This window comes from Musa acuminata, chromosome BXJ2-4 (genome assembly GCF_036884655.1).
Source record: "Musa acuminata AAA Group cultivar baxijiao chromosome BXJ2-4, Cavendish_Baxijiao_AAA, whole genome shotgun sequence".
Classification (NCBI taxonomy): domain Eukaryota; kingdom Viridiplantae; phylum Streptophyta; class Magnoliopsida; order Zingiberales; family Musaceae; genus Musa; species Musa acuminata.
The window spans coordinates 46282559-46299151 of NC_088341.1; the positions used below are offsets into that span (position 1 = coordinate 46282559).

Genomic DNA, 16593 nt, shown 5'->3' on the forward strand with positions numbered 1-16593 from the left:
CGACGGCTGGAAAATACTATTCGTGTTATACCTTCCCACCTCGCAGTAGCACCACGAGAGCCACGCTTTAAATTCTTGGTCGGTAAAAATGCTGTTTGCTGATGTCCTCAAATTTGGATACAGTCCAGGCGATCTGCTTAATCTACAGACGCCCCGAGTGACTCACCCAAAGGAGAGCCAATTGGCTAGCGCATCGAATTAGTTATCAGACCTGATTGGGGTTTTCGTCTGGGTCTTCTTGTAGGGTGGAAAAATTATATGCCGCATTAAGTGAAGGATCTAAAATACGTACAAATATACGTCGATCCGTAAGCGTATAAATATAGCACGGCGGCGACGGCGTAGAACCGGTCCCATAACCTAAATGGAAGAGTCCTTTCTCTATTCCTCCAGCTCCGCGGCTTCTCTCCCACCTTCACCGCACTAAACCCCTCGAAGCTTCGATTTTTCGTCTCTATTTCGCCTCTTTTTCCTCGCCATCGCCTTCTCGGCCTCTCTCGCCCCTCCATTGCGTTGTTCCCATGGCGACATCGGGCTACGATGGGAGAATCGGGGGGAAATTACGGCGACGGCCGTTACGCAGGGCCGCCGCAACGCCCTACGACCGCCCCCCCAGCGCCGCCCGTGGCCTCACGACCACGGTGCCGGAGCCCGGGGGCGACGGGTGGCTGGCGAAGCTCGTCGATCCGGCGTCACGATTCATCTCGAGCAGCGCGTCCCGGCTCTTCTCGTCCGTGTTCCGCAAGCGGCTCACCGCGCCGCCGGCCGATGAAACTCCAGGTTTGGTGGTCGTAGCTTTGCTTTCTTGGATTCTTGGGGCTATGCGTTTTTCTTGTTCGGGTTGTTCTCGGACGACGGTTTTTGGACTGACGCCTAGGGTTTTGATTGTGGGTATTTTTTGTTTAGATTCGATAATGTTGGGAGGAAAGTACTGTAGTTTTCATTAGTTGCAAAACAAAACTCAGTTCATCTATTCGAGTGATAGGTTTTCGACAATCTGTTAGTTGGCGAGCAACTAAAATCAAGTTGGATCATTGACGCTAATTGAACATGGTAGATAGTCTGAATCCACGTCTTCGATCTCCGACCATGTGAATATGCACTCGTTGCATTGTCGCTCGCAAGCAGTTACAGCTTCCGTTTTCTTATTTTTCTTCTCACGGCATCAGTTAATTTTTCTTTGTGTGATCCATTTAATTTTTATTTTACCTGGAATATTTCATTTCATGGTTCTATTTGCTTATGAATGATTTATCTTCTCTTTTGAATGCAGTGCATGTTTTATTTTCAAGTAGAAGTTTTTTATCTTTTTCTTTCTCCAAATATGGCACTTTCAGAACTGTTATATATGACTCCTTTTGTTGAGTTCTTATGAGTTATGTGGATATCACATTCTTGATCACGCTTTAAACTTGCTTGGATCTTTGACGTTGTGACTATCCTTTTCATTGTTTCCTCTGATCCCTTGTATTGGCTATAACTTGCTTCCTTTACCTTGTTGATAAAGTTTGTAATCCTATTACGAGGTGCTCTTCCGCTTTTAATTCTAAATTTTGTTGCTCAAAAGTGCGTTATCTTCTTTTAACAATACATACTTCAGTGCTCTACCATGGTTGCTTTTCTGAAGAGAGCATTCACCTTTTTGATTGAAAGGTTCTTCAAATTACAAGGTCTTGTATTTAATAGATATTTTGAGATCCTGGATCAGATTCATTACAGGATGCTCCTTTACACCTTTAAGTCTGCTCATACATTGTCTTTTTATAATTTACCTGCTGATCAGTTTGTGCACTTATGCAAGGGTCTATCCTGATTTTAATTTCCACATTTTTTATTTTGCAATGTTAAGTCAGTGAATCATAATAATGGTAACATATGAGAATGTGATATTGCCTATATCTCATTGTAAGATTTTGAGTGCATCTACAAAGTGGAATATTATGTGCATGTGTAAAATGGAAGGGTCTACGGTATGACTATGATGTTGTTATATTCTAGCCGTTTACTTGAACAAGTGCATTGGTAGTGATCTAGTTTGGATGCAAATGATCAGATCATATGCTGTGATAATAATTGAGGTATTAATTGCTGCGTTTATGCTACCTCATATATTGCGAGGCACATAACTTGATGTGCACCACTATTCCATGCTTTACCATGCTTGTGTGAGGCACATGCGTGGGTTTTAGTTACATGTAAGGCACCTTGCATGCACTGGTGCTACTGTGATGTGGAGCTATATACTTTTGGTTGCAACTTTCTTGCTTTGATTGAAGCTATATCCTTTTGGTTCAAATATTTTGATATGATAGTATTGGATGAATGATTTTAAGATTGTTTCAATAAATTAGCACAGTAGATTATATAGTTTGGACAGATACTTTCTATGTATGTGTTTTTAAGATTGTTTTATATTTTATTTACTGTATTTTTCCCTTGGAAGAAAGTGTCACTGTTTGATTTTCTGTCGGTCACTTTGCTTGGCCATGAGTCTTTTTTTTTGCTGCTTGTGATGGTTTTTTCAGTTGTTAGATTTAACAAATTCATCTCTTTTTTATTATTCGGATACATCTATTATTTACAGTAGTGCTAAAGTGTTCTTTTTTTCTTCGTCTAACTGGATTTATTTGATCGTGCAAATATTTAATAGAAATTTATGCTTTTGAACTAAATAACAATATGTTTTTACCTATGATATCTTATGTGCAGGAGAAAACTTACAATCTAGAGAAATTGCTGAAGCATCTTCTAATGTAAGCAACAGTAAACATCATGCTTGATAGACATATAGTTTCTAGGGTTCTTATGACATGAACATTTAGATGATATTGCTTTTGTGTTTACATTGTGAATTACTTTTACTATTGGACCTGAAGGATCTACTTTATCACATGACCCCTACTTTTCTGATTTCTGATTCTCAATGAATACTTGAGTTTTATCCCCATGCTCTACTATCATTATGCAAATGTTGGGCTTGTGAAAAGTTTTTGCTCTTTTCACCAAGGTGCTCTTTTCGTTTTTCTTTTTTGTTAATGATATGATTGTGAATTTTTGTATAAATAAAAAACTTGCATGGTTGATCAGATTGGCACTTGAAGAATCATAACCACAACACAATATGAAGCACATTGCAACATATTCTTAATGACATCTGTGGTGAATCCCTGTATGCCACAACCATGTCAGTGGTTTCACTAGGACCCCTGATCCACCATAATGAATCTTTTTGGATAAGTATCTGCTGACCACTATCTATATGTTAGATATTTGTCTTGTTCTTTGATTATCTATTTTAAAATAGAGGGAAATGGGCCTCATTTATTTTTGAGTCTTCTAATAAGTTATAACTACTACTAGCATCCACATGCTAGTTATATATATGCATGAAATTATGTTTACATACAAGTATCATGCATACTACATGCTAATGTAAAATTATTCTTCTTCTATGCTTTTAAAGTCACTGAATCATTGTTTCCTTTCAATATTGCACCCTTGGATATGGTTTTGAGTTTTGATACAGGTCTTGTTTGCATATCAGTACAACATATATATATGTTGGTTACATGTCTAACTAAGATCATGACCATCAACATCCATGCTTTCGTCTTATTTCATGGTTTTCTGAATTGTTATGCAGGAAATGTCAGCTGACTTACAGGAAAATAAAGCTGACAGTGGAAACAATGCAACAAATAATTTTGACAGCAATATGTTTTTGGAGTTCGAACAACTTCTGGAGCACAAAACTTTCACAAGGAAAGTATTTGATTTCTGATGCTGCACATCTACTTCAAGTCTGTTTTTTGTTTATCATCAGTAATGCATCAAAATGTCTATGGCTTGTAGGTGCACTCTTTGTGTATTTCTTACGCTCAGAAGTATTAGATATTTTCCACTTCTGCTCGTAGGAAAATGATTGTTCTAGCCCGTGTTATTTGAGTTGATGCAGTTCATATCTGATTAGATCAAGGGGTCTGAACTGTTCACAATATTGAGATTGGAGCTTCAAGGTTCTTGAGCTTTACAGACCCATCATTTTGTTGTTGTCAGCCTCCTTAAGGGGACAATACATCCCATGTTTTATTTTATTTTTTACGACCTGTGCATGCATCTTAAGTGATGTTTTCTATTCCTTCTACTCGATCTGCTGCCTGAAGTTTATTTCTTCGCGCAAGTTGAGCCATTCTTCCATTTTTATGTAGTCTTATGAAAGCCTGATAGTTTTCTCTTGTATGATTTAAAGAATTATCCGACCTTCAGTTTTGGCTTCTTAAATCTTATTGAGTGCCTGTTACAAATATTTTCTCCAATGACTCAATTTTAATGCGTTCTATTTATTGCAGGGCTCAGTTTGAGCATTTGACGGAGATATTGCGCTCAAGAACTATGGATTCAGATATGTCAAAACCTGCAGTTGATAATGACAAAGTGGACGAAACAACTGTTCCGCTACCTGAAAAAGAAATAGAAAGCTCCATACCACATGAGGATTGCAGAACCCCTCCAGATACTCTAGCCGTATGGAAACTGTTATCTCTCAGTATTGCATTTTCAGTCTGTTTAATTCTGTGAAATTTTTTGCATGGATAGTGAATGTTTTGCATTATGTATTCATGAAAGTGACATCAACCCATCATCACAATTTGTTTTTACCTTTATCCCCCTGTGCTTGTAGCGTGGGGTTCATGAAATAGTAGTTGCAGAATCTTATGCCTTTGTTCCTCAAATAATCTTTTGATGTACATGTTGTCATTTTTCCTCTTGGGATGTTTGATTTTTCGTCAATGATGTTTAACCTGACAGCAGTACCTTTACCTAACATGGTGACATTTTACAGATTCCTGATGCTTCACCAGTGGAACTTGCAAAAGCATATATGGGTTCGAGGGTTTTAACAGTACCCCCTCTGGCTCTAAGTTGGCGAAGCCATCTCTTTCATGAATATAAAAAAGTTCCAACTAGCTTAACATCTGCTACAAAACCATTTGACCTGAAAGGTCCAAGATCTGTTCGATTTTCTGGATCTACTGTAATTCCCGAAAGTGGCTATCTGACACCAAGATCTTCTGGTAGATCGACAATGTATAGAATGACCTGCTCTCCCTATATTAAGGTCAGTGATGTAGTTGGTGACGTTCACATAATGTGGCTGAAAATAGTGGCAATATTTATCCCTATGTATGACAATTTCTACTCCTAAATTTTTAGGGATGATTTTCTTATCATAGCAAGTTAATTATGTTGTCATTTCAGGGCGAGCGATCTTCCAAAGATGACAGTGTTGGATCTTTGTCACACCGGACACCAGAAAGCACTAGGCAATTAGGGGGTAGACAGGTGGTTTCTTTGCTCTATTCTCGTAACACCATAACACCTTGTTATGGTGTATTCTATGCTGTTAGCTTTTCAAATAATTTTGTCTTATCGCTTATTCTTCTAGATTAAGATTTGTGTAGGGTACTCTTTAATGAAACATTTTATCTTTGGGCAGATTTGAATACACATCTGGATCACTCCTTGTCCAATTCTTGGATCTGAATTAGACTTAAGCTATAAAAGCTAAAGTCGTTGCCACCATTGCTCCAAAAATAGGTGTTGAGTGTTACAACTAATTTCAATTATAAAACATGAAATAAGTAATCATTCTACTAATAAGAAACACTAACCCTACCCAAATAAAAATTTCACTTTGTCCACTTGAAGATTAGGCTCATGTAGTATTTATAATACAATAGTATAAGAAAGTCATAGAGTAAGATAACTGCCAGTAAATAATTTTCTGACTTTTACTAGTTGTATCAATCAGGTATATTAATCTGAGGAAATTAACAATCTATTGACATTGGTTTAAGCAAATTTTGTTATTATTAAGATGTAGGCCAGTATGTTGGTTCAAGCAAATTTATTGATATATAAGATGTAGGCCACTATCATTTGTGTAAATTGTTAGAAATGCTATAAATGCAAGTAGATTTATGAGGAAATTAACTTGTCTTTTTTTGGAGTTTTTTTATTTTGCATTTGGCAAGATTGTATTGAGCAGTGATACAATTCATAACAAAATTATAATTGCTTCTATTATTTCCTTGTTTCAATTAACTATATCTGACTATATGACACACTTGTCTAGCTTATTAGATAGTAATTTTATTTAAAATAATAGTACGAAAAGCTGAAGATAATTGAGTAGTATCGAAAATGATTGTTGACTGCACAATGATGATGCAGCCTGTAGAAAATTGGCATCAGTGTTTTTAAAAACGTTAGGTGCCAAGGTCCCAAAACGCTCGAGGCGTTAGGCGCTTGCTTAGGTGCCCACTCGAACGAAGCGAGGCGCTCTAAAATATTCAAATATATAAAATATATAATTGATAAATATGATTATATAAATAAAAATATGATATTAAATTGAAAAAATCTAAAATACCAACTACCAAGTCACATTATCCATCTTCTAATAACAAAAATGTCAATAGATTGAAAACAATAAAACTTTACATCAAATTCAATCCTCATCAGAGTCAACACAATATTTTAAAACTTATCATTTTTCTCTTCCTCTTGTCTATAAAGTAACACAATAGATTGTATAGTAGACCACCTGTGCTTGAGTCTTTTGCACTTAATTTTGTCTTCATCTTCTGTCTTGTATATGTCTGCAATTCTCTAACAACTAAGGATCTTGCCACATCTCCCTATGTCAAGCTGTCATCTTTAAATACAAGCTCTTCTTTGACATCTTGCAAGTTCGCACTCATTTCCCCTATCAATTACTTATTTGAATCATCAATGTCTTGTAATGACACTGGATCAATATTATTTCGTAAATCATGACGAGCCTTCAATGCTTGATTATACTTTATATAAACTAGATCATATAATTGTTGATGCTATAACAGATTTTCTCCTTTTGTGAATATGTTATGTCGTATGAATTAAAAATATATTAATATATCTATCTAAAAAGGAATAGATTAATTAAAACGAAAATATTCTGTGATCCCTATATGCTCAAAGACACTCTAGTTTCGCTCATAACCCACAACGTTATAAGTCAAACTAATAATTTTGATAGTTAATTGTTGTACGTTCGGGGTAAAATTTTCAAATAGACTCTATCAGTTGGTTGCAAAATTTAATTTTATTATTAACAATAACATGCTATATATAAAATTAATTATATAAATTTATAAATACCTGAGAATGTAGTTATCCTAGATCGAACTATCATAGGAATTCCAAAAAGACTATCAACATTTTTATTTAAAGATAATTCATATATGATCTTATCTTGTACCTTAAGGCTTGTAACTAATCTTAAAATGCACTTATATGACCCATCTACAACTTCTGTATTAAACTCAATGGAGGTGTTCTTAGAAAAGAATTCTAGGTTCAAAACTTCAAATAATATCTTATTGCATGTAATGGATGATGAAGTTTATAATCCCATCTTTCGTCAATTATTGTAAATATGTTCTTATACCTTTTTCATTTTCAGCAAAAAATTTTGAATCTCTTCCTTTGCTCTATTCATAGTCTCATAAATATATCACGTTGTAGGTTTTTTTTTATTATCCAATCAATCGAAGGACTCAAATCAGAGGGTCTATTATCTTTAATGTATAAACTATAAGATTCCAAAAGGATGACATTAAGATAATATCATCGCTCTTGTATTTCACTTTTTTGCCTATTTGCTTATCACTTATTATTCAGAGGTAAACATGTTTCCCAGGTTGTGTTTTTGACAATACACACTCTGTAATATCAAGAAGGAAATAACAAATCGGGTGACACCATATCTCACCAATTTCTTGTTGTTTGCGAATCCTCTCATCATATTCTAAGCTCCGGTATGATTATAGAGAAATCTAGCGACAAAGATTGTCCTTCCTAAAGTCTTCTTAATGTCAAAAATCTTTTCAATATTCTCTAGCATTAGATCAATGTAATGTGTCACCGTATGAAGTCCAATATAGGTGTTGTCTTTTTGCCTTAAGTAATTTACTTAAGACACAAGATAACAAAATTGAAAAGACTTGGGAGTCCTATAGTTCTTCCATTTATATTGGAGACAGAATAATTAAAAGATTAAATCTTACCAGCTAATATATAGTTGCTTTCATTGTCGGTTATAACTTGGACGATATTTTGTTTATCAATTTCTTTCATAAACTTGTTAAGCAACTCATATATCTTTTCTTTAGATTTCATAAAAGAAGATGCATCTATTGACTTCACAAACATAGTTCCTAAATAACAATTGACCATAAAATTGATTATACTCCTATGTTTTCTGTTGGTCCAAACATTTGACATAATAGAACTACCATGCTTTACCCATGATTCTTTGGTCGCCCTTTAATAAGTTATTTGTGTAATCCAACTTTTTTTTCAATAATGAAACTTGTAACTCATAATAACTTGAAGGTTTTAATCCTCCATCATATATTCAAATAGCTTTAATTATTTCTTTAAAACTTTCTAAACAACAAGTATTAATGGGAAGTTCGACTTGATAGAAGAAACGAGCAATGTGCTGAATCGTTCTTCCCTTTATTTTCTTATCATAAGCATCATCTATATTTGTTTGTCTTAATTTTGTTCCTGCTTGACCTTGATGTTTCTATGATCCTTGATACATATATAAGTCTATCAATCCGCTTTTACCCTTTTTAACAAGTACGACTTCTTTTCCTTTTTTGTCATGTACTCTTTTCTCACTAGCATTGACATTTTTTGAATAATTTTTTTTTTCATCATCTCTAATATGTTGAACATCATCTTTGGGTAAAATCCTATAAGATTCGTTCCTTTGGGTTTTTTTTTAGCCATATTTACATCATGTGGACACTTTGTGCATGCTGATGCATTCTTGAAGTTCCCTACTTGATGTAGTTTTGCATGGAAAATATCACACCTAGAAGTCTTGTCATGTAAGATGTAAGTAACTGCATTAGGATCTTTTAGATAATTGTATTTCTAAGCACGATCCTTTTTTAAATTTTTTGATGAATCTTGTGAATTGTTTTGTACACTTGCCATTAATACTAAAACCCTAATAACAGTTCTAAATAAATAGAGATTAATAGTGCTAAATAAAGACTAATAACAATTCTAAATAATGATTAATAGTGCTAAATAAGGATTAGTATTTCTAAATAGGAATTAGTTCTAAATAGGTCAATAGTTCTAAGGATTAATATTGGTTTTAGTTTATTATATGGTAACAATAGTTAACACTTAATAGTAGTTTTAATATCATTTAAAGATTAACAATCCACTATTAATAGTATTTAATCCACTGTTAATAGTAATCATAACTGTAGAGGGGGAGAAAAGGAGTCACCGATGATGGAACGTGGGGAGGGAGGGCGGCGGTGATGGAGGAACCTTCAGATGACAACAACTACAGAGGAAGTCGTAGACGACGGCAACAGCGACGGAGAAAGTTGCGAATGGCGATAGCGGTGGTGGAGGAAGTTGCAGATGCCGACGTAGTGGTCTGTCCCTCGACGTTGGAAGGAGATGCACACGAAAGTAGCGACGCAGGGAACTACGCATGAAAACTACAACAGCAGGACCTTCGGATCCGTTCGTTTGTGGTAGAGGAAGTGTCAGACTTGTGCGTCGGCTGCGGATACAATGGCTGCCCATGAAGGCAGTGACGGGACCAAAGGTGAGTCGGGGTGGCGAAGTACTTAGGGTTTACTATTTTGCTATGTTGGTTCAATTGAACCAACTAAGTTACTGTTTAATAGAACTCGGGTTGATCATCTAGTTCGGTTGCTTGCCTTCAACTGGGTGCTCGCCCGAGGCGCCTAGCGCCTGGGTTTAGGTGGTGCATCACTTGGATTCAGGGTGAGGTGCTCAGGCCTCGACTCGCATGTGCGCCTAGGCAAGTGCTCGGGTGCCATTTTAAAACATTGATTGGAATGTACTTTTGTAACCATAGTGATTGCTTAACCTCTGTTTCTAGGGATTGTACTCGACATGTAATTTCCTTGAGTAGGGTTGTTCTCATCACTTGTAGTGTTCCCATTCTGTGCATTCTGCATGGCATTGATGTCATATGAGGAGCAAGCAACATTGTGCCATAAATTTGCCTTGCTGCATAAGTGCATATATTTTGCCTTGTGCATTTGTTGGGCTTCAAATGCATTGTGTTGCATAGGCATGACACTGATTTTGTCCCTTGCAACTGAGTGCATAAGTTCTATGTTTGCACCACATGTTAAGTTTGTATGGTCATACCCTTCACAGAAGTAATCCTTGAATAAAGACTTTGTATCAGTCCCCTCTCGGTATAGTATGGTATACTGCAGCATATATTGGAAAAATAGATGGTTATCTGAATTCTGAAATATGTATCATTATGCTTTAGTACAATGTGGTCTATCACATAGAAATGCACATTCAGGCTAGCTGCATTATGCGTTAGTCTTTTCATGGTTTGGCACAATGCATGGCACTTTAGTTATTTGAAATCCTTCTGTCTGACCAATGGAACTTGGTCTTATTCTACTGTAGGTTTTCAAACGACGAAGTTCGGTATTGGAAAGTGATCTTGGACCTTTTCTCCCTATACGTAGTATTCGTCAAAAATTGACTGTGAAGCCTTCTTCAAAGGTGATGCATTCAGTCCTTCCTGGAAATCTTCATCATAGTCCCTCGACCCCATTTAAGAGGGATGCTCAAGATGATTTATCAGTGATTCAAAAACCTATTTGGTCGGATGGACATGAAAAAAGTGGAGACAACAGGATTTCTAACAACATTGTTACTCCTGTTTCACCTCAGTCAAGTGAGATGGAAAAGAAAATATTGCAGCAGCTAGATAAGCTAGTGCCTTCACCAAAGGAAAAAACATCTAAGCTAAAGTCTAATACTCTGGATGAATCACCTGATAATGTGATGCATGCAACCTCGGGTCAGACACTCAGGAATGAGGAAATGTACTCCACCAAAAGCAAATTTGTTCGAGGCAATAATTTGGATTCTTTCAGGGGTTCCCTCATGCCAGATTTCAGGAATTCTTTATCTTATAAACAAGAGACGGCCAGGTTCCCTCAGGAGAATTGCTCCTCAGTGTCAATTTCAGGAGTCAAATTAATGTCTGAAGCCAATGATAAGTGTGATGGTATTATATCTGTCACAGCTGCTATGTGTGACAAGGCTGCTGCAGAGGCCATGATCGCAGATTCTGTCATTGTTTCTCAACATCAGAAGCTAGCTTTTCAGTCTGCTGCACTTAAGGTGTGGAAGCTCTTCTTTTATTGTCATTTGAAAATGTTCCATCTAACTAGAAAAATCTGATTTAAGTTATATGTCAATAGTGCCCTATTGACATATCCATTTTATGTGGCTTAGCCTTTTCAAGCATGTTAAAGTATTTGTCTTTACTTTGTTGTCAAGGATACACAAGATGTGAGTAATACATATACTTCGATGGATGCTTCATGTCCATTGAAGGACAAAGATGAGATGAAGATAACAGATAAAGCTGTCCGACCTTCAATAATAAGAACTAATTTGTCTTCCTCAATGACATCCACAAGCTTATCTTCATCTTCTTCCGACTTCTCCAAGGCAGCTCATCTGAAGCTTTCTGTTGATTCGATTGCCGAGAGTGGCAAGGGTTTCACTTTTCCTTTTGCTACTGCTCCCAGTACTTCTCAAATACCTCCAACACCTACTATGCCAAGTTCATTAGTAAAAAAGTCAGCGATGCAAAAAGGACAAATAGATGCACCCTTGTTTAGCTTTGGCTCCAAGGACTCTAATAGAGCAGATTTTTCATCAACCACAACCATGAGGAGTTTTAGTGCCACTTCTGGTCCAGGAAATGACATAAGGTTAGCTCTAACTGTTTGTATTGGCCATTTTTTTTCTCATTACCAATACTATCATCTACTCAAAGTTTGAGTCCTTTTTAATCTAATTATTGTCCTGAAAACCTCTTTTGTTTCACTGTGTGTGAGAAGCTGCTTTCTTCTGGTTTGACGCTACTAATACATCTTGGTAAATTACATGTATAACTATTTTGAGGAGGCTTTTCTTTTTAGAGGGGTTTAATATTTAGCACTCTTGTTTCAGCTGTAATATTTCTTTATGCATGATATTGATAAAAACTCTCTAGGTTTCTGAGGGAGCTTTTATTGGCAATCATATATGGAATCAAATGAGAACTTTTCAACATGATACAGTGAAAACAGAGGTTTATAAACTTAGTAACAACACTGATTACCTCATTATGAGGACATTCAGAAGATTCTCATATAGGAATTAATCCAGTTGAAGCTAGGTTAAGAACCCTTGAGTGCTTTATGATTTCTAACTATAATCTTTTCAAGAAATATATTTATTTTCAAGAGAAACAGACTGATCATGCCTCAGATATAATTTCTTGTGACAGCTTTATGCAGTTTCATCTTTTGGTAATAAAATTTTGATACATCGCTACACATGACACCCATGGTTGTATATGTAGATGCATATAGATTATTATGTTTAAATACCATTCAAATTTTAGCATATTTGCTCACCTACTCTTTTAGGTATGTATAATATCTTTAATAACCTTGCAATACAAATTTATTTTTTACATTTACAGCACTAAGATTTATGTAGATGTGGAGTCTGTTATCATCTATGAAAGAAAAGGTTAAGTACTTGATCACATTTCAGGAGCCAAATATGTATGTCCTTCATACAACATATGAAATTAGTCTAGAATATCTCTTTTGATGGTGTATGTCCTAGTTATGTCTTGCAATGAGCTAGTTTCTTTATATGAACATATTAGACTTGAAGCCACATTCTAGTTTTCACCTAGGCTTTTGGCCTAATGAATGTTTTGAGTTTCACTGATATCCAGATAATTGTGCTGCTATTGTTTATGCTGCAGCAATGCCACAGCATCAGCAATGGTAAAAGATTCTGATGCAGATAAACACGAAGGTCAGATATCCATAAATCTGTCAAAATCAGTTGGAGTTGATAATTCTGCAGATGAATCAACATCAAATATCCCTGTCGTATATTCTTTTGGTTCCTCCCACAATGAATTCATGCCTAATGGATCATTAAATTTGCCTTCTGCATCTTCTGCTGTTTCAGTCATGGCATATTCTGGAAGCACTGGTAGCATGATTTTCTCTACGGTGACTGCTGTCTCTGCCAGTTCCTTCAGTACATTTGTTTCGCCTGAAGCACGACCACTTTCCACTGTTCCCTCACTCCAGTTTGGGGCAACAGCCTTAATGGTTTCTCCCACTTCAGTTTCTCAACCATTAGATAAATCTACTGCAACAGATTTTGAAGGAATGCATAGCAAGGTACCACCATTCAACACAAACACTGCCAATCCAGGTACAAGTGCAAATTTCATGTTTGGAGGCAGCTTTTCCTCTGCAACAAACACTGGCTCTATTCTGGCAACGTCAACTGTTTCAAGAATCGGAAGCAGTTTTATTGCTCCTGCTGCATCAACTCTATTTTCAGTGTCTGCTGGCAGCCAATCTTCTCTTGCACCAGCATCAACATTTTCTGGTGCAAGCAACAACACATTCAAGTTTTCTTCAGCACAATCTAATGATTCAAACCCATCGGTTGTGGACAACAATACCAGGGGCGTTGCTGGAAGTGTTGGCACTCAGTCAACTCAGGGTGGAAGTGGAATCTCACAAATTTCTGAGAGTTCATCAAGTCTGTCTGGGCCCTTCTGTTCATCTTCGACTTTTGGGTCAAATGTTTTGTCCTCGTCCAGTTTAGGCAGCTCACAGCTTGGGGCAGCAACTACAGGTTTCGATCTATTGAGTTCAAGTTATTTGTTTTCTTCTTCAGTAGGTGCTAATTCATCCTGCCTCAGTGCCACATCTTCCTCTGCACTGGCACCAGCCCCTTGTTTGTTTGGTTCCACCTTCCAATCATCAATATCATCTGCTTTTGGTACTTCTTTTGGTTCAAATGCATCTTATTCATCTACAGGACTTGCATTTGGAGTCTCAGGTTCTGGTGGTTCACCGTTTGTGTTTAGTTCATTGTCAGCACCAGCATTTTCTACAAATTCTGCTGGTGGTAGTAGTTCATCAAACTTATCTGGACAGCCTGTATTTGGCTCATCAAGCCCAGCCACTGCTTTTAGTTCTGGGACTCCTAGAAACGATCAGATGAATGTTGTGGATAGCATGGTTGAAGATAATGCCAAGTCAGCAGGCAGTTTGGTTCCACAATTTGGCCAACCAAGTACTTCATCCAGTATAACAGCATTTGGTACTCCAGTGACTCAGCCAACTGCTTCCCCATTCTTTCAGTTTGGTAGTCATCAGCAGCCCACTCTTCCTCAAAGTTCCCCCTTTCAGGCATCTGGTAATCTTGTTGGACAACTTCCTCAAGGAGGAAGCTTTTCTTTGGGTAGTGGTGGTGGCGACAAGTCTGGGCGGAAAATTGTGAAAGTCAGACGGGATAGGCTACGAAAAAAATAGCACATATGCCCCCATAGAGAAATCTAGCTGCATATGCAGATATAATTAAAGTTGTGCATTGCTGCCGAAGAAATTCATGTTTACTCTATCATGGCAGGACATTTGGAGGCAAGAAGCAAGTCTTTTATGCTTCTTCAGCCATTGCTGAATGCCATATTGAAGTAAGCTTGCCTTCACGCCATATACCTGTTGGCTTCATTTCTACAATTTCGGTCTACTTGTATTGATCAATGGCACTGAGATATGCTTTCTCTGTGTTGGTATGTACCTCACTATTGTAACATAGAACTTACTATATTTCTTTTTGTATAATTGGTTCCGTGAAGAGGGTTGTCCCACATTAGTATCATGCAATTTGTCAGAGTTCATTCTTTTTTTTCATCAAAGCAAAAAACATCTTACCTTCTGTTAATTAGGTAGTCGAATGTGTTATAAGTTCATAAGAGTGAGATTTTGGATACATGTCAGAATCCATGTTAGATTGTTTTTGTGAACATGTGCAAGTGGTGGTTAGAAAAAATTCTTGGTTGTTGGTATGAAATAGTTGAAGACAGATTTGCTGTATGTTGTACCAACAATAGCAGACATGAGCCTCTCAAAACCTGTAGAATATTATGCATATGACTTGTGGACAGGCAGATTTTTCTCCATTGATCATTTGAAACTGTATGATTCCTACTTGTTGCTGTCCAGGTGATTGTGTGGCAACAGTTTGCTCCACCCATAGCGTGTGGATTACTCTGATTGCTGATCTATGTGCAAACATAATTTGATGGCACTTGTACAAATGGTCTACTAATCCATTCGAGACCACAAGAACAAATGAGTATTGGCAACCAGGTGAGATCAGAAGGGAGTACAACTTTGTATTAAACCTCCACGGTGTTTTCAGATCACATATCATACTTTTAAGAGCACTCGCTTAGAAATGTTTTTTGCTAATGACCTGTGTTTGTTTCTCACTGTGGATCACTTGTTGGTTTTGGTCTTGTCATTTGGACCAATTGGTCTGTTTGGTGAGACTATATGCTCCTCAGTATGTCTTGAGTGGATCACTTGATGGTTTAGAACTTGCCATGGAAACTTGACACTAGATGAAAGATGTTCTACAGAATGAAATGTGTTTTGTTTCTCACTGTTGATCACCTGCTGGCTACGAACTCCTTACGGAAAGCAGTGGCATTTGGACAACAATGTACTCAACTGTTCTTTCTATGCCAAGTTTGATCACTTCAAGTGTTCATAGATCTGTAACACCTAATCAATTTGTGCTGAAACATCAATAACCACATTGGCTGGCTTGTGTATTTGCAATAATATGAATGTATGCAAGCCTTTTCATTATATGGTGTATGGATATACGCAGATCAATCAGTCTTCCCACTAAGATGGGCACAGAATGGCTCGGCAGAGAACAAGAATGGTTCAGCAAGTGATGAAAGAGACAAATCCCAAAGGACAATCAGCTTGTTCTGTCTTGCAGGCTACTTGGAATATAATGCTCCCTTTACGAGAAGTGACGTTTCAGGCTTTTGTTACAGAAAGATAGAAAGAGACAAACCTCTCTCTTGTTGGGGTTCATTGAAAGGAACATCAAACAAAAGAGAGAGAGAGAGAGAGAGAGAGAGTACCATCATCATCATCGTACGCTTCTTTAAATCAAGGAAATTTAAGCTGCGAGCCTCCGAGAATTACTTCTTGTATACCGGACGAGCAAAAGAAACGAGAGATTGGGACAAAAGAGTTGGCGGACATCCTCTCTCTCTCACTCTCTCTGGTTCTGCAACACAGAGGGCCAACCGAGGAGCAGCAGCGAGAGCGCGAGTTTCATGGTTCAGCAGGACGGTGGGCAGTCATGGCGTCGCCTGCCGTCGTAAATGTGTCTCCGCCATGCATGTACGACCACCACCACCACCACCACAACAACAGCCCTCCGCTGCCTGCATCCCTCGTCAGCAACCTTCCACAAAGCCATCTCGAGTCTACTCTTTACACCCATCATATCATCGTGTCATTATCGAGTCCACTGATTCTTGTAAGTCCACAATTAACATTCATGTCTCTCCACTGTTGCTGTTAACTCGGTGTCATCATGAAC

General features: G+C 37.3%; 1 protein-coding gene across 4 annotated transcripts; it reads left to right on the forward strand.

The window, feature by feature from the left end:
• The first annotated feature begins 355 nt into the window (after nt 1–355).
• LOC103974648 (nuclear pore complex protein NUP1) lies at nt 356–14844 on the forward strand. 4 transcript variants are annotated; one of them, XM_065106882.1, is made up of 10 exons: nt 356–780; nt 2710–2753; nt 3644–3760; nt 4348–4524; nt 4844–5119; nt 5260–5343; nt 10540–11265; nt 11425–11864; nt 12917–13812; nt 13999–14844. In XM_065106882.1, exons 1-10 carry the CDS (start codon nt 522–524, stop codon nt 14493–14495), a joined length of 3516 nt encoding a protein of 1171 aa, XP_064962954.1. In that variant the 5' UTR covers nt 356–521; the 3' UTR covers nt 14496–14844. The 4 variants fall into 4 exon arrangements, with proteins under 4 accessions (XP_064962954.1, XP_064962953.1, XP_064962952.1 ...); XM_065106881.1 differs by having other exon boundaries at nt 12917–12969; nt 13129–14844; XM_065106880.1 differs by having other exon boundaries at nt 12917–14844.
• The last annotated feature ends 1749 nt before the right edge of the window (nt 14845–16593 follow it).

Bases quoted from the DNA above. Each gene is read 5' to 3' on its own strand.
- LOC103974648 (XM_065106880.1), top strand. From the start codon at position 522: ATGGCGACATCGGGCTACGATGGGAGAATCGGGGGGAAATTACGGCGA. The intron at 5,344-10,539 runs GTGGTTTCTTTG...ATTCTACTGTAG, and splicing joins GGCAATTAGGGGGTAGACAG to GTTTTCAAACGACGAAGTTC. The intron at 11,266-11,424 runs GTGTGGAAGCTC...TTTGTTGTCAAG, and splicing joins TTCAGTCTGCTGCACTTAAG to GATACACAAGATGTGAGTAA.